General features: G+C 51.1%; 1 protein-coding gene across 1 annotated transcript in view; it reads left to right on the top strand.

Annotated features, from left to right (window-relative positions):
- The first annotated feature begins 10,334 nt into the window (after positions 1-10,334).
- The window catches only part of smyd3 (SET and MYND domain containing 3), a 1,321,352-nt gene continuing 1,308,038 nt past the window's right edge, over positions 10,335-23,648 (top strand). The window contains exon 1 of the mRNA XM_070889200.1: positions 10,335-10,555. Coding sequence (XP_070745301.1) covers positions 10,395-10,555 — 161 coding nt within the window. The 5' untranslated portion in view covers positions 10,335-10,394. The remainder of the gene's footprint in view (positions 10,556-23,648) is intronic.

Here is a 23,648-nt window from a genome sequence, read left to right as displayed (position 1 = left end):
CCTGTTGAAAACTGGCAGTGCCGCTTGTTATGTTTACTTCCCACTATTTCCGCAGGTGGATTTTTCTTCAATCAGGAGCGACTTGATGGGCTGTTTAACATCATAAAGTGAGCCTAATTTGGCCCATGCATCAGGAATTGAGTATCCCTAATTTAGACCACTGCCACACTGGGCTGTCTTTTTCTTAGGCAGTCCCTCGGAGTCGAGGATGACTTGCTTCCACACGAATATGAGTTCACAGGTGACTGATGAGTCCAATGCGGGACTTACAGTCTCTGTCACAGGTGGGGCAGATGGTGGTTGAAGGGACAGGTGGGTGTGGTGCTTGGGTTGTCGTGCGTTCCTTCCGCTGTTTGTGCTTGGCTTCCGCTTGCTCCCGGCAAAGAGACTCGCGGTGTTTGGCACCTTCCCGGATGCTTCTCCTTCACTTTGAGCGGTCTTGGGCCAGGGATTCATAGGTGTCGGTGGGGGTGTTGCACTTTTTCAAGGCGACTTTGAGGGTGTCCTTGAAGCGTGTCCTCTGCCCACCTGGGTCTCACTTGCCTTGTCGGAGCGCCGAGTAGAGCGCTTGTTTTTGGAGTCTCGTATCAGGCATGCAGATGATGTGTCCTGTCCATCAGAGCGTGGTCAATGCTTCGATGCTGGGGATGTTGGCCTGAGCGAGAACACTTATGTTGGTGTGCCTATCCTGCCAATGGATTTGCAGGATCTTGCGGAGGCAGCGTTGGTGGTAGTCAGAGAGGCGGAGCAGCAGCGTTGGTGAGGCCTGTAAAGGCCCTCAGCGGGAGTCCAGGGAACTGCAGCAGTCGGCGAGGCAGAGCAGCAGCGTTGGAGAGGCCTATAAAGGCGCAGCGGGAGTCCGGGGATCGGCGGCAGTCGGAGAGGCAGAGCAGCAGCGTTGGTGAGGCCTATAAATGCTTCCCGGTGCAGCTGCAGCAGGATGAGAAGGCAAAAAAGTAGAAAGAAATCGAAGGGTGACGTCACAGCCAAAGGGGTAAGTGATTGGCTGGAGATTGGAAAGTAATTTTTCTTTTTCTTTTCTCTATCAATAAATAACCTTTAGCATAGCTGTCGCCAATTTAAGTTTATCTCGGGGTTAAGTCATGGCAGGACAGCTCAGACACATGTTATGCTCCTCCTGTACTATGTGGGAAGTCAGGGGCGCTTCCGGTGTCCCTGACGACTATGTGTGCGGGAAGTGTATCTGGCTGCAGCTCCTGACGGACTGCACTGCGGCACTGGAGCTGTGGGTGGAATCACTTTGGAGCATGCACGATGCTGAGAATGATGTGAATCGCACGTTTAGTGAGTTGGTCTTATCGCAGGAAAAGGTTACTCAAGCAGATAGGGAGTGGGTGACCAACAGGAAGAGCAGTGGAAGGAAGGTAGTGCAGGGATCCCCTGCGGTCATCCCCCTGCAAAACAGATACACGCTTTGAGTAATGTTGAGGGGGATGACTCACCAGGGGAGGGCAGCAGCAGCCACTTTCATGGCACCGTGGGTGGCTCTGCTGCACAGGAGGGCAGGAAAAAGAGTGGGAGAGCTATAGTGATAGGGGATTCAATTGTAAGGGGAATAAATAAGACGTTTCTACGGCCGCAACTGAGACTCCAGGATGGTATGTTGTCTCCCTGGTGCAAGAGTCAAGGATGTCTCGGAGCGGGTGCAGGGCATGCTGAAAAGGGAGGGTGAACAGCCAGTTGTCGTGGTGCAGAAAGGTACCAACGATATAGGTAAAAAAAGGGATGAGGTCCTACAAGACGAATTTAGGGAGCTTGGAGCTAAATTAAAAAGTAGGACCTCAAAAGTAGTAATCTCAGGATTGCTACCGGTGCCACGTGCTAGTCAGAGTAGGAATCGCAGGATAGCTCAGATGAATACATGGCTTGAGGAGTGGTGCAGCAGGGAGGGATTCAAATTCCTGGGACATTGGAACCGGTTCTGGGGGAGGTGGGACCAGTACAAACCGGACAGTCTGCACCTGGGCAGGACCGGAACCAATGTCCTCGGGGTAGTGTTTGCTAGTGCTGTTGGGGAGGAGTTAAACTAATACGGCAGAGGGATGGGAACTTATGCAGGGAGACAGAGGGAAGTAGAATGGGGGCAGAAGCAAAAGATAGAAAGAAAAGTAAAAGTGGAGGGCAGAGAAACCCAAGGTAAAAAGTAAAAAGGGCCAGATTACAGCAAAATTCTAGAGGGGCAAAGTGTGTTAGAAAGACAAGCTTGAAGGCTCTGCGCCTTAATGCGAGGAGTATTAGGAATAAGGTGGACGAATTAACTGTGCAGATAGCAGTTAACGGGCATGATGTAATTGGCATTACGGAGACATGGCTCCAGGGTGACCAAGGCTGGGAACTCAACATCCAGGGGTATTCAACATTGAGTGAGGATAGACAGAAAGGAAAAGGAGGTGGGGTGGCATTGCTGGTTAAAGAGGAAATTAATGCAATAGTAAAAAAGGACATTAGCTTGGATGATGTGGAATCGGTATGGGTGGAGCTGCGGAATACCAAGGGGCAGAAAACGCTAGTGAGAGTTGTGTACAGACCACCAAACAGCAGTAGTGAGGTTGGGGACAGCATCAAAAAAGAAATAAGGGATGCATGCAATAAAGGTACAGCAGTTATCATGGGTGACTTTAATCTACATATTGATTGGGCTAACCAAACTGGTCGCAATGTGGTGGAGGAGGATTTCCTGGAGTGTATTAGGGATGGTTTTCTGGACCAATAGGTCGAGGAACCAACCAGAGAGCTGGCCATCCGAGACTGGGTGATGTGTAATGAGAAAGGACTAATTAGCAATCTTGTTGTGCGAGACCCCTTGTGGAAGAGTGACCATAACATGGTAGAATTCTTTATTAGGATGGAGATTGACAGTTAATTCAGAAACTAGGGTCCTGAACTTAAGGAAAGGTAACTTTGATGGTTGACGCATGAATTGGCTAGAGTCAACTGGCAAATGATACTTAAAGGGCTGATGGTGGATAGGCAATGGCAAACATTTAAAGATCACATGGATGAACTTCAACAATTGTACATCCCTGTCTGGAGTAAAAATAAAATGGCTCAACCGTGGCTAACAAGGGAAATTAAGGATAGTGTTAAATCCAAGGAAGAGGCATATAAATTGGCCAGAAAAAGCAGCAAACCTGAGGACTGGGAGAAATTTAGAATTCAGCAGAGGAGGACAAAGGGTTTAATTAGGAGGGGAAAATAGAGTATGAGAGGAAGCTTGCTGGGAACATAAAAGCTGACTGCAAAAGCTTTTATAGATATGTGAAGAGAAAAAGATTAGTGAAGACAAATGTAGGTCCCTTGCAGTTGGATTCAGGTGAATTTATAATGGGGAACAAAGAAATGGCAGACCAATTGAACAAATAATTTGGTTCTGTCTTCACGAAGGCAGACACAAATAATCTTCCGAAAGTACTAGGGGACCGAGGGTCTAGTGAGAAGGAGGAACTGAAGGATATCCTTATTAGGCAGGAAATTGTGTTAGGGAAATTGATGGGATTGAAGGCCGATAAATTCCCAGAGCCTGATCGTCTGCATCCCAGAGTACTTAAGGAAGTGGCCCTCGAAATAGTGGATGCATTGGTGATCATTTTCCAACAGTCTATCGACTCTGGATCAGTTCCTATGGACTGGAGGGTAGCTAATGTAACACCACTTTTTAAAAAGGGAGGGAGAGAGAAAGCGGGTAATTATAGACCGGTTAGCCTGACATCAGTGGTGGGGAAAATGTTCAAATCAATTATTAAGGATGAAATAGCAGCGCATTTGGAAAACAGTGACAGGATCGGTTCAAGTCAGATTTATGAAGGGAAAATCATGCTTGACAAATCTTCTGGAATTTTTTGAGGATGTAACTCGTAGAGTGGACAAGGGAGAACCAGTGGATGTGGTCTATTTGACTTTATATGGCCCTTACGGCTAAAGGGATCAAGGGGAATGGAAAGCAGGAAAGGGGTACTGAGGTGATGATCAGCTATGATCTTATTGAATGGTGGTGCAGGCTCAAAAGGGCCGAATGGCCTACTCCTGCACCTATTTTCTACATTGTTATGTACTTCTCAAGTGCTTTGAGGTGCCTGCTGTACATGGTCCATGTCTCTGAAGCATATAGGAGGGCAGGTATCACCACTGTTCTGCAGATCATGAGCTTGGTGCCAGGCGACAGAAGGCTGCACTGACACATTGAAGGCGGTGTTGGATTTCATCATCGATGTCTGCCTTATTGATATTAGGCTCCCGAGGTATGTAAATGGTCCACTTTGTCCAAGGCCTCGTCATGGATTTTGATAATCGGGTGGCAGTATTGGGTGGCGGGGCAGGTTGGTAGAGGACCTTTGTCTTCCGGATGTTTAGGGTAAGGCCCATGCTCTTGTACGCTTCGGTGAAGGTGCTGACGATGGTTTGGAGTTCGTGCAAGTGTGCGCAGACGCAAGCGTCATCTGCATACTGTAATTCAATGACAGAGGATGGGACGGCCTTGGATCTGGACTGGAGGCGACGGAGGTTGAACAATATCCCATTTGTTCTGTAGATTTGCTCCACTCCAGCAGGGAGCTTACTGAGAGTGAGATGTAGCATTGCAGCAAGGAAGATCGAGAAGAGCATTGGTGCGATGACTGCCTTGCATTTGTGAATTTGGTCTGTGGTGGATCCGTTGGTCAGGATCACGCTTGCATGTCATCGTAAAGCAGGCGGAGGATGTTGACAAACTTCCGTCTTCCCCGTGTTCCCTCTCTTCCCTCCAATCCCCCACCGCCATCCATTTCTCTCTCTCTACCAGCCTCTCTCTTTCTCCCTCCCCCTCCCCACCTCTGCCCCCCCCCACAGCCTCTCACTCTCTCTCTCTCCCCCCCCCCCCAGTCTCTCTCTCTCTCTCTCTCACCCACCCTCTCTCCCCCCAGCTTTTCTCTCTTCCCTCCCCCCCCCCCCCCCCCCAAGGCTTCTCACGGCTTCTCTCTCCCCCCCACCCCAGCCTCTCTCTCTCTCTTCCCCCCCCCTCAGCCTCTCTCTCTCTCTTCCCCCCCCTCAGCCTCTCTCTCTCTCTTCCCCCCCCTCAGCCTCTCTCTCTCTTCCCCCCCTCAGCCTCTCTCTCTCTTCCCCCCCCCTCAGCCTCTCTCTCTCTTCCCCCCCCTCAGCCTCTCTCTCTCTCTCTCTCTCTCTCTCTCTTCCCCCCCAGGCTCTTTCTCTCTCCCCCCCCTCCCCCCCAGCCTCTGTCTCTCTTTCCTTCCCCCTCCCCAGCCTCTCTCTCTCTCTCTCTCTCTCTCTCTCTTCTCCCCCCCAGCCTCTCTCTCTCTCTCTTTCTCCCTCCCCCCCAGCCTCTCTCCCTCTCGCTCTCTCTCTCTCTCTCCCCCCCCCCCCAGCCTCTCTCTCTCTCTTTCTCCCTCCCCCCAGCCTCTCTCTCCCTTCCCCCCCCCCCCCCCCAAGCCTCTCTCTTCCCTCCCCCCCCCCCCCCAGCCTCTCTCTCTCTCCCCCCCCCCAGCCTCTCTCTCTCTCCCGCCCCAGCCTCTCTCTCCCCGCCCCCCCGCAGCCTCTCTCTCTCTTCCCCCCCCCCTCAGCCTCTCTCTCTCTTCCCCCCCCTCAGCCTCTCTCTCTCTCTTCCCCCCCCTCAGCCTCTCTCTCTCTCTTTCCCCCCCCTCAGCCTCTCTCTCTCTCTTCCCCCCCAGCCTCTTTCTCTTCCCCCCCCCCCCAGCCTCTGTCTCTCTTTCCTTCCCCCTCCCCAGCCTCTCTCTCTCTCCTCCCCCCCAGCCTCTCTCTCTCCTCTCTCTTTCCCCCCCCCCTCAGCCTCTCTCTCTCTTCCCCCCCCTCAGCCTCTCTCTCTCTTCCCCCCCCTCAGCCTCTCTCTCTCTCTTCCCCCCCCTCAGCCTCTCTCTCTCTTCCCCCCCAGCCTCTTTCTCTCTTCCCCCCCCCCCAGCCTCCGTCTCTCTTTCCTTCCCCCTCCCCAGCCTCTCTCTCTCTCTCCTCCCCCCCAGCCTCTCTCTCTCTCTCTCTCTTTCTCCTTCCCCCCAGCCTCTCTCTCTCTTTCCCCCCCCCTCAGCCTCTCTCTCTCTTCCCCCCCCTCAGCCTCTCTCTCTCTCGTCCCCCCCCTCAGCCCCTCTCTCTCTCTCCCCCCTCAGCCCCTCTCTCTCTCTCTCTCTCCTCCTCCCCCCCCCCCAGCCTCTCTCTCTCTTCCCCCCCAGCCTCTTTCTCTCTTCCCCCCCCCCCCCCCAGCCTCTGTCTCTTTCCTTCCCCCTCCCCAGCCTCTCTCTCTCTCTCTCTCTCTCTCTCTCCTCCCCCCCAGCCTCTCTCTCTCTCTCCCCCCAGCCTCTCTCTCTCTCTTCCCCCCCCCCCCCCAAGCCTCTCTCTCTCTCGCGCTCTCTCTCTCTTCCCCCCCCCCAGCCTCTCTCTCTCCCCCCCCCAGCCTCTCTCTCTCTCTCTCTCTCTCTCCCGCCCCAGCCTCTCTCTCCCCGCACCCTCTCTCTCTCTCCCCCCCCAGCCTCTCTCTCCCCCCCCCAGCCTCTCTCTCTTCCCCCCCCCAGCCTCTCTCTCTTCCCCCCCCCAGCCTCTCTCTCTTCCCCCCCCCAGCCTCTCTCTCTTCCCCCCCCCAGTCTCTCTCTCTTCCCCCCCCCCAGTCTCTCTCTCTTCCCCCCCCCAGTCTCTCTCTCTCTCTCTCTCTTCCCCCCAGCCTCTCTCTCTCTCTCTCTCTCTCTCTCTCTCTTCCCCCCAGCCTCTCTCTCTCTCTCTTCCCCCCCAGCCTCTCTCTCTCTCTCTCTCTCTCTCTTCCCCCCCCAGCCTCTCTCTCTCTTCCCCCCACAGCCTCTCTCTCTCTCTCTCCACCCCCCCCAGCCTCTCTCTCTCCCACCCTCTCTCCCCTGCCAGTCTCTCTCTCTCCCACCCTCTCTCCCCTCCAGTCTCTCTCTCTCTCCCACCCTCTCTCCCCTCCAGTCTCTCTCTCTCCCACCCTCTCTCCCCTGCCAGTCTCTCTCTCTCCCACCCTCTCTCCCCTCCACTCTCTCTCTCTCTCTCTCTCCCACCCCAGCCTCTCTCTCTCTTACCCCCAGTCTCTCTCTCTCTCTCTCTCTTACCCCCAGCCTCTCTCTCTCTCTCTCCTCTCCCTCCCCCCCTGCCTCTCTCTCTCCTCTTCCTCTCCCTCCCTCCCCCCCGCCTCTCTCTCTCCTCTCCCTCTGCCTCTCTCTCTCTCCCCTCTCCCCGCCTCTCTCTCTCCCACCCTCTCTCCCCTGCCAGTCTCTCTCTCTCCCCCACCCTCTCTCCCCTCCAGTCTCTCTCTCTCTCTCCCCCACCCCAGCCTCTCTCTCTCTTACCCCCAGCCTCTCTCTCTCTCTCTCTTACCCCCAGCCTCTCTCTCTCTCTCTCCTCTCCCTCCCCCCCTGCCTCTCTCTCTCCTCTCCCTCCCCCCCGCCTCTCTCTCTCTCCCCTCTCCCTCCCCCCCCTCTCTCCCCTCTCCCTCCCCCCCGCCTCTCTCTCTCCTCTCCCTCCCCCCGCCTCTCTCTCTCCTCTCCCTCCCCCCCGCCTCGCTCTCTCCTCTCCCTCCCCCCCGCCTCGCTCTCTCCTCTCCCTCCCCCCCCCGCCTCTCTCTCTCCCTCCCCCCCCGCCTCTCTCTCCTCTCCCCCCGCCTCTCTCTCCTCTCCCCCCCCGCCTCTCTCTCCTCTCCCCCCCCGCCTCTCTCTCCTCTTCCCCCCCGCCTCTCTCTCCTCTTCCCCCCCGCCTCTCTCTCTCCTCTTCCCCCCGCCTCTCTCTCGCCTCTCCCTCCACCCCCCCCAGCCTCTCTCTCCTCTCCCTCCCCCCCCCAGCCTCTCTCTCCTCTCCCTCCCCCCCAGCCTCTCTCTCCTCTCCCCCCCCTCCCAGCCTCTCTCTCCTCTCCCCCCCCCCCCCCAGCCTCTCTCTCCTCTCCCTCCCCCCCCAGCCTCTCTCTCCTCTCCCTCCCCCCCCCAGCCTCTCTCTCCTCTCCCTCCCCCCCCGCCTCTCTCTCCTCTCCCTCCCCCCCGCCTCTCTCTTCTCTCCCTCCCCCCGCCTCTCTCTCTCCCCCCCCCCGCCACCTCTCTCTCTCCTCTCTCCCCCCCCCCCGCCGCCTCTCTCTCTCTCCTCTCTCCCCCTCCCCCCCCCGCCGCCTCTCTCTCTCCTCTCTCTCCCTCCCCCCCCCGCCGCCTCTCTCTCTCCTCTCTCTCCCTCCCCCCCCCGCCGCCTCTCTCTCCTCTCCCCCCACCCCCCAGCCTCTCTCTCCTCTCCCCCCACCCCCCAGCCTCTCTCTCCCCCCCCCCACCAGTCTCTCTCTCCCCCCCCCCCACCAGTCTCTCTCTCCTCCCCCCCCCACCAGTCTCTCTCTCCCCCCCCCCACCAGTCTCTCCCCCCTCCCCCCCCCACCAGTCTCTCTCTCCCCCCCCACCAGTCTCTTCCCCCCCCCACCAGTCTCTTCCCCCCCCCACCAGTCTCTCCCCCCCCACCAGTCTCTCTCCCCCCACCAGTCTCTCTCTCCTCCCCCCCCCCCACCAGTCTCTCTCTCCCCCCCCCACCAGTCTCTCTCTCTCCCCCCCCACCAGTCTCTCTCTCTCTCGCCCCCCCCACCACTCTCTCCCCCCCCCCACCACTCTCTCTCTCCCTCCCCTCCCCCCAGCCTCTCTCTCTCTCTCTCTCTTCCCCCCCACCAGCCTCTCTCTCTCTTCTCCCCCCCACACCAGCCTCTCTCTCTCCTCCCTTCCCACACCAGCCTCTCTCTCTCCTCCTTCCCCCCCCCCGACACCAGCCTCTCTCTCTCTCCTCCTTCCCCCACACCAGCCTCTCTCTCTCCTCCCCTCCCCCCACACCAGCCTCTCTCTCCTCCTCCCCCCCACACCAGCCTCTCTCTCTCTCCTCCCCTCCCCCCACACCAGCCTCTCTCTCCTCCCCCCCCCACCAGCCTCTCTCTCTCTCTCTCCTCCTCTCCCCCCCCCCCACACCAGCCTCTCTTCCCCCCCCCCACCAGCCTCTCTCTCTCCCTGCTCCCCCCCACAGCCTCTCTCTCTCTCTCTGCTCCCCCCCCACAGCCTCTCTCTCTTTCTCTCTGCTCCCCCCCCACAGCCTCTCTCTCTCTGCTCCCCCCCCGCCCTGCCTGCCTGCCTGCCTCTCTCTCTCTCTCTGCTCCCCGCCCCCCCTGCCTGCCTCTCTCTCTGCTCCCTCCCTCCCTGCCTGCCTGCCTCTCTCTCTCTCTCCCCCCCAGGCTCTCTCACTCTCCCCTCAGCCTCTCTCGGCCCTCAGCCGCTTCTCTGGTCGCCGCCCACGGGCCCTCTTGGCTCCATGACTGCCGTTCTCGGCCCCACACCAGCCGCTCGGCCCTAGGTCCATCACTCTCGGCCGCACGCCAGCCGGAGGGGAGAATCGGGCCTCCGGTCTTGCTTCTCGGCACCACGTGGATGGAATGATTTGGGGCGGGGCTTGTCACATGTCTGTCAAAAAAACTGAGTACAAATAGTTACATCGATAAAGAATACAGACTCTACCCCAATCAAGAGATAGTATAACAATTTAAAGTTATCAGGCATATCTCATCAATATATACATGGATATTAAAAATACACTTGCTTATGGTTTGAAATCAATAGGTCTTCTTACCCATTAAATGTGCTTTAAAAAAAACCTTTTTGCAGAACATTGGAAAATTTATAAATGTTTTAATTAAATGTTCCAAAACTAAGGGCCATTAATATAAAATAGTCACAAATAAATCCAATAAAGAATTCAGGAGACACTGCTTTATCCAGATAGTGGTTAGAATGTGGAACTCACTACCACAAGGAGTAGTTGAGACGAATAGAATAGATGCATTTAATGGGAAGCTAGATAAGTCTATGAGGGAGAAAGGAACAAAAAGATATGCAGATAGGGTTTGATGAAGTAGGGTGGGATGAGTCTCCTGTGGACCATCAAGATCGACACAAATAAATTGGGTCGAATGGCCTATTTCTGTGCTGCAAAGTCTATGTAATGAACGCATTCTTATAATCACGATTAACTGTGGAGTTAAACAGTTTGCAGAGCAGTGAACATTAGGGGGAACTGCCCGAGTAAGATTTAAAATCAGATTGTAAACCTATTTAGACAAATGGAGGTGTGTTTATTTTTGGGAGTTGGATTTGCTAATATAGTTTAAATGTTTCAATCAAAATAAATGGATCTGACTGTAATAGATCAAGGGTCATCAGTGCTCAACTGCAACACCAAGTTGAAGTGCGGAGTCTCTCTGGGTTTATGAGAAAAGGCAACACCAAGTTGACAGAAGCAGACCCCCATGTCACGTGACAGAGGCGAGCCCCACGCCAGCTTCTGACGCACGGCGTTGGGGCGGGAAGAAGTACGCGCGAGAACGCGCCTGCCTCCGGATTCTGAATCAGCTGCTGCCAGACAGGATGGCGCGCTGCTTCCAGAAGAGCAGATGTGGGCACAGGGGAAAAGGACTGAAAGCCACCAGACCAATAGCCCCCGGGCAGCTCCTCTACTCTGCATCGCCCTACACTTGCATCCCCTCCAAGAAAGCCAGGGGCTCTGTCTGTGAACACTGCCTTTTCAGGTACCATTGATGTTTGACTTGCTGCATGTTGGTGAGATTTGCCATGTACCTGTCATACCTGCAGCAATGATCAAAGAGGCTGGGCATACTTTGCACGCCTGCTATGATTCATATCAGTCCACAAAAAAGCGTATTTAAGTGTATTTATCATCTGTGTTACTCTTTATTTAAATCCTTAGTGTTTCATGATCTTAACAGGTTTGATACGCAGCACATGATAAAATTGTAGTTATAAAACCGCATTGGGATAACTACAGATTCGTCAATCTCCTTTAAAGAAATGTGTAGTTTACAACCAATGCATTTTTATCCACTAGTATTGTTTACTCACATGTAGAAAGAAAGATGTGTACTTGTAAAGCAAACCCAGGACATCTCAAAGCACATTACAACCAATTAAGTACTTTTGAAGTGTAGTCACTATTGTAATGTAGGATATGTGGCAGCCAAAACTGTGCCCAGCAAGGTCCAACATACAGAAATGGGACATTGACCTGATCATCTGTTATAGTGATGTTGATTCACAGAATCATAGAAGCATGATGACACAGAAGGAGGCCATTCAGCCCATCATGCCCGTGCCGGTTGAAAAAGAGCTACCCAGCCTAATCCCACCTTTTTAGCACTAGGTCCGTAGCCCGGTAGATTATGCCAGTATTTTTTCATGCCCTCTTTTTGTTTTTCTAATTTCCTTCTTAATTTTACCCCTGCACTTTCTATACTGTTCTCGCCTTTCTGCAATAATAAGCTCGCGATATCTGATAGAGGCTTCCCTTTTTTGCCTTGCCTTGCCTTACCTTGTATGCACCTCGTCATCCAGGGGGCTCCAAATTTGGCAGTTCTACTCTTTTTCTTTGTGGGAACATGTTTATCCTGAACTCCATGTCGTCATCAGCACCAAAGGCAGTCCCTCGAAATCGAGGAAGTGAGTTCTCAGGTGATTGTACAGTCCAATACGGGAATTACAGTCTCTGTCACAGGTGGGACAGATGGTCGTTGAAGGAAAGGGTGGGTGGGGACTCTGGTTTGCCGCACACTCCTTCCGCAGCCTGCGCTTGTTTACTGCATGATCTTGGCGCCGAGACTCGAGGTGCTCTTCCTCCACTTAGGGCAGTCTTTGGCCAGGGATTCCCAGGTGTCAGTGGGGATGTTGCACTTTATCAGGGAGACTTTGAGGGTGATCTTGAAACATTTCCTCTGCCCACCTGGGGCTCGCTTGCCGTGAAGGTGTTCTGAGTAGAGCGCTTGCTTTGGGAGTTTTGTGTCGGGCATGCGGACAATGTTGCCCGTCCAACGGAGCTGGTTGAGTGTGGTCAGTGGTTCGATGCTGGGGATGTTGGCCTGATCGAGAACACTGACGTTGGTGTGTCTATCCTCCCAGGGGATTTGCAGGATCTTGCGGAGACATCGTTGGTGGTATTTCTCCAGCGATTTGAGGTGTCTACTGTATTAGGTCCATGTCTCTGAGCCATATAGGAGGGTGGGTATCACTACAGCCCTATAGACCATAAGCTTGGTGCCAGATTTGAGGGCCTGATCTTCAAACACTCTCTTCCTCAGGCGACCGAAGGCTGTGCTGGCATACTGGAGACGGTGTTGTACCTCCCTCTTGAATGCCTCACACTACTCTGGCACTGATTTTCCCTCAAGTAACTGTTTCCAGTCCACTTTTGCCAAATGATTTCTCAGTCTAGTAAAGTTGGCCTTCCCCAATTGAGAATCCTTAGTCCTGTTTTTTTCTTTGTCCTTATCCATAATTATGTTAAAATTAACTGAATTAAGATCACTACTACAAAAATGCTCTCCCATTCATACTCCTTCCACCTGCCCAGCTTGATTTCCAACACACAATCCCGTATTGTTGGGTTTGCTATGTATTGGTAAAAAAGTTCTCCAGAATGCAATTTATGAATTCTGTGCCCTCTGTACCTTTTACATTGATAGTATCCCAGTTAATATTAGGGTAATTGAAATCACCCATTATTGCTGCCCTGTCGTTTTTGCACTTGTCCGAAATTAAGGGATGTTGTAGTGCTAATAAAAGAAAAAAGAAAGACTTGCATTTCTATAGTGCTTTTCATGACCGCCGGACATCTCAAAGCGCTTTACAGCCAATTAAGTACTTTTGGAGTGTAGTCGCTGTTGTAATGTGGGAAACGCGGCAGCCAACCGACACATAGCAAACTCCCACAAACATCAATGTGATAACGACCTGATAATCTGTTTTTGTTATGTTGATTGAGGGATAAATATTGGCCAGGACACCGGGGATAACTTCCCTGCTCTTCTTCGAAATAGTGCCATGGGATCTTTTACATCCACCTGAGAGGGCAGACAGGGCCTCACCTTAACATCTCATCCAAAAGACGGCACCTCCGACAGTGCAGCACTCCCTCAGTACTATTTTATTTTACTCAGTTATATTTTTCAGGGTTACTGTTAGGCTTTGGTAGGACTGGTCAGTTTGAATAGAAGTATAGCAAAAGTGGGTGGATCATCGGGTAGGTAGGTGTTAACTTTATATATAATTGGAATTGCTTTGAAAGAAAGAAAGACCAGGATTTATATCGTGCCTTTCATGACCACCGAATGTTCAAAGCGTTTTACAACCAATGAAGTACTTTTGGCGTGTCATCATCATAGGTAGTCCCTCGAAGCGAGGATGACTTGCTTCCACGCCAAAAAGGGATGAGTTCACAGGTGTTTCAATGAAGAACCTAATATTCCAGATCCTGAATTACATCTTGAAGGGTGGAAGATGCCTGTGCGTGGATTTTTTTAACGTGTGATGGCCTTTGCACACCAGCCACCACACGGGCTTGACAGAGCTAGGTCTTGGTCCAGTGGCAAGGATTACCCAAGACGACGGGAGACCAGCTCTGCTGCACGGGCCTAGTGTGCGCACACATCGCAGTGTGGGCTGGCCCGTGCTGCCCCTGGGCCCTCGCCTCTTCTGGCCTCGAATTCACGCCTCTCCTAGGTCCCGATCATGTCGCTCTACATTTCCTCGCCGCTCCTGCTGTACCTGCCCACGCTCCAATCACTGACCTGGACCTTGATGACGTCCCTCTTTGCTGCCATCGCCCTCCTGCACCAGCTCGCACCGTACTTTGAAGTGGTACGCCGCCACGCGGTCGCCGCTCGCCGCTCCTTTTATGGCCCCAACCTGCCGCTGGTGGTCTCTTGCAGGTCGGGGTCGCCACGCTGTCCAGGGGCCGCCGCTCGGTGACCTTTTGTGTGGCACCTTGTCAAATGCCTTCTGGAAGTCCAAATACACCACATCCACTGGTTCCCTTTATCCACCCTGTTTGTTACACCCTCAAAGAATTCCAGCAAATTTGTCAAAGGTGACTTCCCCTTCATAAATCCTGTAATGTGGGAAACATGGCAGCCAATTTTGTGCACAGCAAGTTCCCACAAACAGCAATGTGATAATGACCAGATAATCTGTTTTCTTTTTATGTAGATTGAGGGATAAATATTGGCCAGGACACCGGGGATAACTCCGCTGTTCTTCTACGAAATAGTACTGTGGGATCTTTTACGTCGACTTGAAAAAGCAGACGGGACCTCGGTTTAACGTCTCATCCGAAAGACAGTACCTCTGACAGTGCAGCACTCCCTCAGCTCTGCACTGGGGTGTCAGCCTAGATTTTTTGTGCTCCGGTCCATGTGGGACTTGAACCCACAACCTTTTGACTCAGTGCTACCCACTGAGACACAGGTTACACGGTTAAATCTGGTTAAATTTGGCTGGCACAGGATTGATGAGCTGCATCCAAGTCTGGTAGGAACAAGGAGATTAGCTGCTAACACAGAGCAAGGAATTGGAGATTTTAAAATCTAGATATGAGAAGGGTAGAGAGTGAGAAGCTGCCTTTATCCCCAGTTTAAAAAAATGTGCAAAATAAATATTGGGGCTCTCGCATGGGGTTAAGGTAAACCTGAAATAAATATGAACAAACTGGGGTGGCGGGGTGCACAGTGCAGCCAGTGTCGGAGCAGCAAATGACTCACCGCAACTTCAGGATTTCTGTGTTTTGATGCACTTGCGCTAAATCATTTACGGAAATTAACGCAATAGTAAGGAAGGACATTAGCTTGGATGATGTGGAATCTGTATGGATGGAGCTGCGGAATACCAAAGGGCAGAATACGCTAGTGGGAGTTGTGTACAGACCACCACACAGTAGTAGTGAGGTTGGGGACAGCATCAAACAAGAAATTAGGGATGCGTGCAATAAGGGTACAGCAGTTATCATGGGCGACTTTAATCTGCATATTGCTTGGGCTAACCAAGCTGGTAGCAATACGGTGGAGGAGGATTTCCTGGAATGTATTGGGGATGGTTTTCTAGACCAATATGTCGAGGAATCAACTAGAGGGCTGGCCATCCTAGACTGGGTGATGTGTAATGAGAAAGGACTAATTAGCAACCCTGTTGTGCGGGGGCCCCTGGGGAAGAGTGACCATAATATGGTAGAATTCTTTATTAAGATGGAGAGTGACACAGTTAATTCAGAGACTAGGGTCCTGAACTTAAGGAAAGGTAACTTCGATGGTATGATATGTGAATTGGCTAGAATAGACTGGCGAATGACACTTAAAGGGTTGACGGTGGATAGGCAATGGCAAACATTTAAAGATCACATGGATGAACTTCAACAATTGTACATCCCTGTCTGGAGTAAAAATAAAACTGGGAAGGTGGCTCAACCGTGGCTAACAAGGGAAATTAAGGATAGTGTTAAATCCAAGGAAGAGGCATATAAATTAGCCAGAAAAAGCAGCAAACCTGAGGACTGGGAGAATTTTATAATTCAGCAGAGGAGGACAAAGGGTTTAATTAGGAGGGGGGAAATAGTGTATGAGAGGAAGCTTGCTGGGAACATAAAAACTAACTGCAAAAGCTTCTATAGATATGTGAAGAGAAAAAGATTAGTGAAGACAAACGTAGGTCCCTTGCAGTCAGATTCGGGTGAATTTCAACGGGGAACAAAGAAATGGTGGACCAGTTAAACAAATATTTTGGTTCTGTCTTCTCGAAGGAAGACACAAATAACCTTCTGGAAATACTAGGGGACCGAGGGTCTAGTGAGAAGGAGGAACTGAAGGAAATCTTTATTAGGAGAGAAATTGTGTTTGGGAAATTGATGGGATTGAAGGCCGATAAATCTCCGGGGCCTGATAGTCTGCATCCCAGAGTACTTAAGGAAGTGGCCCTAGAAATAGTGGATGCATTGGTGATCACTTTCCAACAGTCTATCGACTCTGGATCAGTTCCTATGGACTGGAGGGTAGCTAATGTAACACCACTTTTTAAGAAAGAAGGAAGAGAGAAACTGGTAATTATAGACTGGTTAGCCTGACATCAGTCATGGGGAAAATGTTGGAATCAATTATTAAAGATGAAATAGTAGCGCATTTGGAAAGCAGTGACCGGATCGGTCCAAGTCAGCATAGATTTATGAAAGGGAAATCATGCTTGACAAATCTTATGGAATTTTTTGAGGATGTAAATGATCGAGTGGACAAGGGAGAACCAGTGGATGTGATGTATTTGGACTTTCAAAAGTATTTTGAAAAGGTCCAACACAAGAGATTTGTGTGCAAAATTAAAGCACATGGTATTGGGGGTAATGTACTGACGTGGATAGAGAACTGGTTGGCAGACAGGAAGCAGAGAGTCGGGATAAACGGGTCCTTTTCAGAATGGCAGGCAGTGACTAGTGGGGTGCCGCAGGGCTCAGTGCTGGGACCCCAGCTATTTACAATACACATTAATGATTTAGATGAAGGAATTGAATGTAATATCTCCAAGTTTGCAGATGACACTAAGCTGGGTGGCGGTGTGAGCTGTGAGGAGGACGCGAAGAGGCTGCAGAGTGACTTGGACAGGTGAGGTGAGTGGGCAAACGCATGGCAGATGCAGTATAATGTGGATAAATGTGAGGTTATCCACTTTGGGGGCAAAAACACGAAGGCAGAATATCATCTGAATGACGGCAGATTAGGAAATGGGGAGGTGCAACGAGACCTGGGTGTCATGGTACATCAGTCATTGAAAGTTGTCATGCAGGTACAGCAGGTGGTGAAGAAGGCAAATGGTATATTGGCCTTCAGAGCTAGGGGATTTGAGTATAGGAGCAGGGAGGTCTTACTGCAGTTGTACAGGGCCTTAGTGAGGCCTCACCTGGAATATTGTGTTCAGTTTTAGTCTCGTAATCTGAGGAAGGACGTTCTTGCTATTGAGAGAGTGCAGCGAAGGTTCACCAGACTGATTCCCGGGATGGCAAGACTGACATATGAGGAGAAACTGGATCGACTGGGCCTGTATTCACTGGAGTTTAGAAGGATGAGAGGGGATCTCATAGAAACATAAAATTCTGATGAGACTGGACAGGTTTGATGCAGGAAGAATGTTCCCGATGTTGGGGAAGCCCAGAACCAGGGGACATAGTCTAAGGATAAGGGGTAAGCCATTTAGGACTGAGATAAGAAGAAACTTCTTCACTCAGAGAATTGTTAACCTGTGGAATTTCCTACCACAGAGAGTTGTTGATGCCAGTTCATTGGATATATTCAAAATGGAGTTAGATATGGCCCTACGGCTAAAAGCATCAAGGGGTATGGTGAGAAAGCAGGAAAGGGGTACTGAGGTCAATGATCAGCCATGATCTTATTGAATGGTGGTGCAGGCTCGAAGGGCCGAATGGCCTACTCCTGCACCTATTTTCTATGTTTCCATATTTGTTGCCGCCCTGCTCCACCTCACAGTCACCAAGCTCCCCGCTGAAGTGGAACTAAACTACAGAACCAGTGGGAACTTGTTCAACCGTCTCCAGGCCAGATCCAAGACCACCCCAACCTCTGTCGTCGAGTGACAGTACGCGGACAACGCCTGTGTCTGCACACATACAGAGGCTGCACTCCAGGACATGGTCAACGTATTTACTGAGGCGTACGAAATCATGGGCCTTACGTTAAACATCCGTAAGACATAGGTCCTCCACCAGCCTGTCCTCACCGCACAGCACTGTCCCCCAATCATCAAGATCCACGGCACGGCCCTGAGCACCATGGACCACTTCCCATATCTCGGGAGCCTCCTATCAACAAGAGCAGGCATCGACGAATTGATCCATCAGTGCGTCAGTGCAGCCTTCGGCCACCTGAGGAAAAGAGTGTTTGAAGACCAGGCCCTCAAAACTGCCACCAAGCTCATGATCTACAGGGCTACAGTAATACCTGCCCTCCTGTATGGGTCAAAGACATGGACCATGTGCAGTAGACACCTCAAGTTTCTGGAGAAATATCACCAATGATGTCTTCCCAAGATCCTACCAATCTCCTGAGAGGACAGGCGCACCAACATCAGTGTCCTCATTCAGGCTAACAATCTCAGCATTGAAGCACTGACCACACTCGATCAGCTCCGCTGGGCAGGCCACATAGTCCGCATACCAGACACGAGACTCCCAAAGCAATTGTTCTACTCTGAGCTCCCTCATGGCAAACGAGCCAAAGGTGGGCAGTGGAAATGCTACAAGGACACCCTCAAAGCCTCCCTGATAAAGTGCAACATCCCCACTGACACCTGGGAGTCCCTGGCTCAAGACCGCCCAAAGTGGAGGAAGTGCATTCGAGAGGGCGCTGAGCACCTCGAGTTTCAACGGCGAGAGCATGCAGAAATCAAGCGCAGACAGTGTAAAGAGCGTGCAGCAAATCCGTCCCACCCACCCCTTCCCTCAATGACTATTTGTCCCACCTGTGACAGAGTCTGTGGCTCTCGTATTGGACTGTTCAGCCACCAAAGAACTCACTTCAGGAGTGGAAGCAAGTCTTCCTCGATTCCGAGGGACTGCCTATGATGATGATGATGTGTGTGTATGTGTTCAAATTTATGCAGCTGATGGGCTGAGATTTTGTACTATATTAGGCAATGCCAAGCTTGGATTCTAATTTGTCAGGAATATTTGGAGCAAGAATTGAGCGAGATACTGGAATCAATCGACCCTTCCTGGGAAAGAAAGTGTTGGAGTCGGAGACTTAGCAATGAATGGGATTTGTCAAAAGTTTCAGGTTGCGATACTGCTCTGTAGGGCACTGTATCCTCTCACCACCCTCTGGTTTGTGCTAAATGCATAAAAGAAGTTTCTGAATTTATTGGACATTTGCCAGTGGCTCCAAGGTCAGTTGTGGTCAGTTGTGTTGGAACTTGCTAGTCTCTGAAGGATTTACAGCTTGTAAAAGAAAGAAAGACTTGGATCTATATAGAGCATTTCACGACCACTGGACATCTCAAAGCAGCCAATGAAGTACCTTTTGGAGTGTAGTCACTGTTGTAATGTTGGAAAGTGTCAGCTTGGCTCAGTTGGAAGCCATGTTGCCTCTGGGTTAGAAGGTTGTGAGTTCAAACTACACTCCAGGATCTGAGCACGTCATCCAGGTTGGCACTTCAGTGCAGTACTGAGCGTGTGGGGCTTTGTTGTCGATGCGTCCCTCGCGTGAGATGTTGACCGAGGCGCTTGTTGTGGTGAACATTAAAGGTCACTATTGAAAAAAGAGAAGGGAATACTCCTGGTGTCTTGGTCAACTAGTCATTTAATTTAATTGCTATTTATGAGACCTAGTGTGCAAACTGCCATGGTCACCCAAATGACGGTAGCTGCACAATGTAATTCATCCTATGTGAAGTGCGTGGGGACATTTATTATTGAGCTTCGTTGACAGCATCTCCCAAACCCTCAACCTGTAACACCTAGAAGGACAAGGGCAGCAGGCGCATGGGAACACCACCACCTCCAAATCCCACACCATCCTAATTTGGGCATATCTCCCCTTGTATTTATGGTTGCTGGGTCAAAATCCTGGCACTACCTACCTAAGAGTACTGTGGGAACCCATTCATTACATGGACTGCAGCAGTTCAAGAAGGCGGCTCGCCACCACCTTCATCTGAACAGTGATGCACTGATGGGAACAATGCACTGATTCGGGACAAGATCTTCCTAATCACAAAGTCCTTTCAGGTCTTGCTGATGTTCTCGATGGAAACATCATCCAGGACAAAGCAGTCAAACAACGATAACTTGCATTTATATAGCAGCTTGCTTAGCAGCCCATCCACCACCTTAGACACCCACACCCTCCTCCACCGGTGTACTGTGGTTGCAGTGTGTATGATATGCAGGATGCACTGCAGCATCTTGCCAAAGCTTTTTGGACAGCACCTCCCATACCAGCATCCACTACCATCAGAAGGACAAGGGCAGCAAATGCATGGGAACACCATCACCTCCAAGTTACAGACCATCCTGACTTGGAAATATGTCGCCATTCCTTCATCGTCGCTGGGCCAAAATCCTGAAACTCTCTCCCAGTGTTCCCCCCCCCCGCCCCCCCCATTTAAAATTTGGGTGTGTGATTCCTTTAACTGGGTGCGCAGCCCATTCAAAGTTTTGCACATACTTGAAATTTCGCATTGTAAAAGCCGGTCCCGAGCTGCACGGGTCCGGCAGACAGCCGTGCAGCTTGGAGGGAACGTTGTTCCCGACTTAGCAACACTCTCTCGGAGCACCTTCGCCGCTCTGATTGCAGCGGTGAGAATCATTGGGGCCGGAATTCAGGCCCGCCAGAAACCTGCTGCACATAGTTTTTTTAAGTGTTTTCACCGCCGGGTAGGATGAGGTAGACTTTTGATCGATATTTGGCTCTTTGTCCTTTTTTTTGAAGTGGTTCAGGAAGTCGGTCATAATGGGGGCAGAGGTGCGGCGGTAAGTGCTGGTGAGGGACGGAAGTGGAGGTGGGACGGATTCTCCGCCGCTGTCACTCAGCAGCGGAGCGATCGCGTCTGTGACGCCACGTATCTCCCCAACTTTAAAGGGGAGAGAATCAGTAATTATTGAGGTTTGGCCACTGGGCCACCAGGGAGGGTTTCGGCCGGGTCAGTGGCCTGGCACACACGAGGGGGTGCCAGGCTGCCTGTTGGTGGCCTGGCTGAACCCGGGGGCACTATAGTCTGGTGACATGGAAGTCAGCCGACATGGAAGTCGGCTGGCAAAAATAAAATGGCGGCCGCAGCAGTGAGCCCTTGCCTTTAGTGGACGCAACGCAGCCATGGCTCACAGAGCGAATACAAGGTGCACTGACAGAGAAAGCTGTCGGGGGCACAGCTCGGCGAGTGTTAGATTTTTAGACCTGAGTTTTGACGGAGGTTGGGGGTCCCAGCGATGCACGCACTGATGACGCACTCATGACTGCTCGGCACTGGCTGGGTGGAAGTGGGGACCACCAGAAAACCCCCCCTGCTGAATTTGGCTGGCCGCGGTCATTTGACCAGAAATCGATGACCAATCAGCCGCCACATTCAGGCGGTAACGGGCCTTATTGGGACACTGAATTTCGGCCCCATAGAATCATAGAACGGTTACAGCACAGAAGAAGGCCATTCGGCCCGTCGAGCTCATTCCGACTCTCTGCTAGTCCCACTCCCTCGCCCTTTCCTCGTAGATAGAATCACAGAGAAGTTCAAGAAAGTGGCTCATCATCACCTTCTTGAGGCAAACTAGGGATGGGCAATAAAAGCTGGCCTTGCCAGTGATGGTACTATTTCAATAATTTTTTTAAAATTGAGAGATGTGACTTAATAAATGGCGTAAACTAGCAGTTTGAAGTTTTGAAATAAGCACCCCTCTTAACATCTTAAGTGAGTGGGGCAGGGCCATATTTGTGTTGCATGAGTCGGACTTGAGTTGTTTTTTGTTTGCTTTAATAAGAACTAAGTTGAGCTTTAGCACTTTTTTTATGAGGCAAATGGATCCTTTTGTTCTTGCATAGAATTACACAGAGTTTACAAAACAGAAACAGGCCATTCGACTCAACAGCTCTACGCTGGTTTATACTCCACATGAGCCTCTTCCCGTTGTATTCACCCTATCAACATATTCTTCTGATCTTTTCTCCGTGTACTTGTCTAGCTTCCCTTTAAATGCATCTACCTATTCGTCTCAGCCACTCCTTGTGGTAGTGAGTTCCACATTCTTGCTACTCTTAAGTAAAGAAGTTTTAGGCTGCCTGTTGCACATCAGCTGTATTAGAAGCTGAGTGAATCGGCTGTTCCCAGACTGCTACCAAAGTTTTGAGTTTGGCACATCAGGAATTGTACAAGAGGAAAGATTGGGTGGTTGGGGATGGGGGTGGGGGATGGGTAGAGAGGAGCTGTAGGCAATGTTAATCTGTATAATTTTTAACCTTGCTTCAGAATAAAATCAAACTCCTGCAATTAACTGTTTACTTACAGTTCATTTATTGGGATAATAGGAAGTGCAAATTACATTAAAATGGAATCGGTAAAAGTGCCTGTCATATTTAAATTGAGACAACACAGATGGATGGAGCACTCTGTAGTTTAGGTAATGACCAACAGAGGGAGCTCCTTACAGATGCTCAGAAATTGTTGGAGTGCATCCAAGGAACTGTAGCAGCAAGAACGCCATATGTCTGTGCTAGCAAACCAAGGGGACGAAATTGCCCTCCGCTGGGTTTGAGGCGCATAATTTAAATTGAGTGGAAACTTAGCGCCGGCCGAGATGGGTGGAAGGAAGTTTGTAAATTCGGCACTGTTTCCCAAATAGGAAGGCTGCGTGGTGGTAGAGGGGCAGTCGCGTGGCGATGTCACTCAGCCCCGCTGACCACCTCGGGGCAATGCGGATGTGCCGTTTTGTGCTATCCACATCACAACGTCCCTCCCCTTCTCTTAAAGGGGAGGGCTGCTGCAAACTCTGCAGCTGCTTCCGAGGTGCCCACTAGACCACCGGGGAATGGTTTTGTTTGGACCTGCGGCCTGGCACCCCAGGCGGCCCAGCCGAACCAGCGGTCACACTTCTCATGTGCGCCGGCGCCCGGAGTGAAAACTACGGGGCGCAGCGCAAAGCTGTTCATGGTGTCGCCATCCTGGGGCAATTCTGGGCTTTTTTTGGTGTGAGTTTTTAAATTAAAGTTTCCGCAAGGAATCTGCGCCAGTGTAACTGAGTTACGATTTTTTTAGGTAATTAGTGCCTTGGGCCTTTCAAAAATGGGCAATTTTGACCCCAAGACTACTCGCACTGCCCTGCTTTCTCCCCATAGCCCTGCATTTTCCACTGCTTCACACATTTATTCACTCTTCCCATAAAAAGAAGTAATTGTCTCTGCCTCAACCTCTCCATGTGGCAAAGCAACCCGCGCTCTAACAACTCTGCATAAGGAAATTTCACCTAAACCCTTTCCGCCTCTCTCTCTCTCTGACAATTTTACATTGATGACCCCGTGATAGTGACTTACCAACCAAAGGAAATAGTCTTTTCCTGTATCAAAATTCTTTCATAATTTTAATAAAACCTTTTTTTTATCAGAGCTCCTCTTCGGCATTCTCTGTACCAATGGAAATTGTCCTAATGTCTCAACTCTCTCCTCATCACTGTGAGTTCTCATTCCTGGTATCATCTTGGTGATTCTGCACTGTATCCTGCTTATGCTTTAATGTCCTATCAATAAAGGTTGACCAAAACGAAACATAGCACTCTTAACTGTGGCCGAGCCATTGCGCTCTACATTCCCGTTAAGCTGAGTGGCCGGGCAGCTGTCTGAAGGTCCTGCGCAGTCCGCTTACTGGCTTTTCAATGGGAGATTTTGAGCACGCGCGGAATTTTGAATGGATTGCGCAGGCCGTTAAAGGGACCACGCACCCAAAAACAATTCGGGGAACATTGATTGCACTCTACAAATTTATCATTATTTATTGTACTCTATGCCACTGTTTACAAAACTCAAAAGGCTACTGTTATTTTTTTTCCAGCATTACATATCTGAATTCACACTTTTAAAGATTTAGGGCTTGATTTTCGGATCTGGTCATTTTGGGTCAGTAATGGCAGCGGGGCGGTAAAGTTTGCGCCGGGGAATGGCTTGCGTCCTCAGCCACAAAATTCACCAGCTGGGCCCTGAATGTGGATCGGAGCGCTAAAGGAGGTGTTGCACACCTCTTTTAAGGCATTAGGCTGGCTGACCAACTGAAAATCCCGAGCTAAAGAGCCAGCCTCGAAGCACCCTT

Source organism: Pristiophorus japonicus, chromosome 9, assembly GCF_044704955.1.
Source record: "Pristiophorus japonicus isolate sPriJap1 chromosome 9, sPriJap1.hap1, whole genome shotgun sequence".
NCBI classification, from domain to species: domain Eukaryota; kingdom Metazoa; phylum Chordata; class Chondrichthyes; family Pristiophoridae; genus Pristiophorus; species Pristiophorus japonicus.
This window is presented reverse-complemented; position numbering and strand designations above follow the sequence as displayed.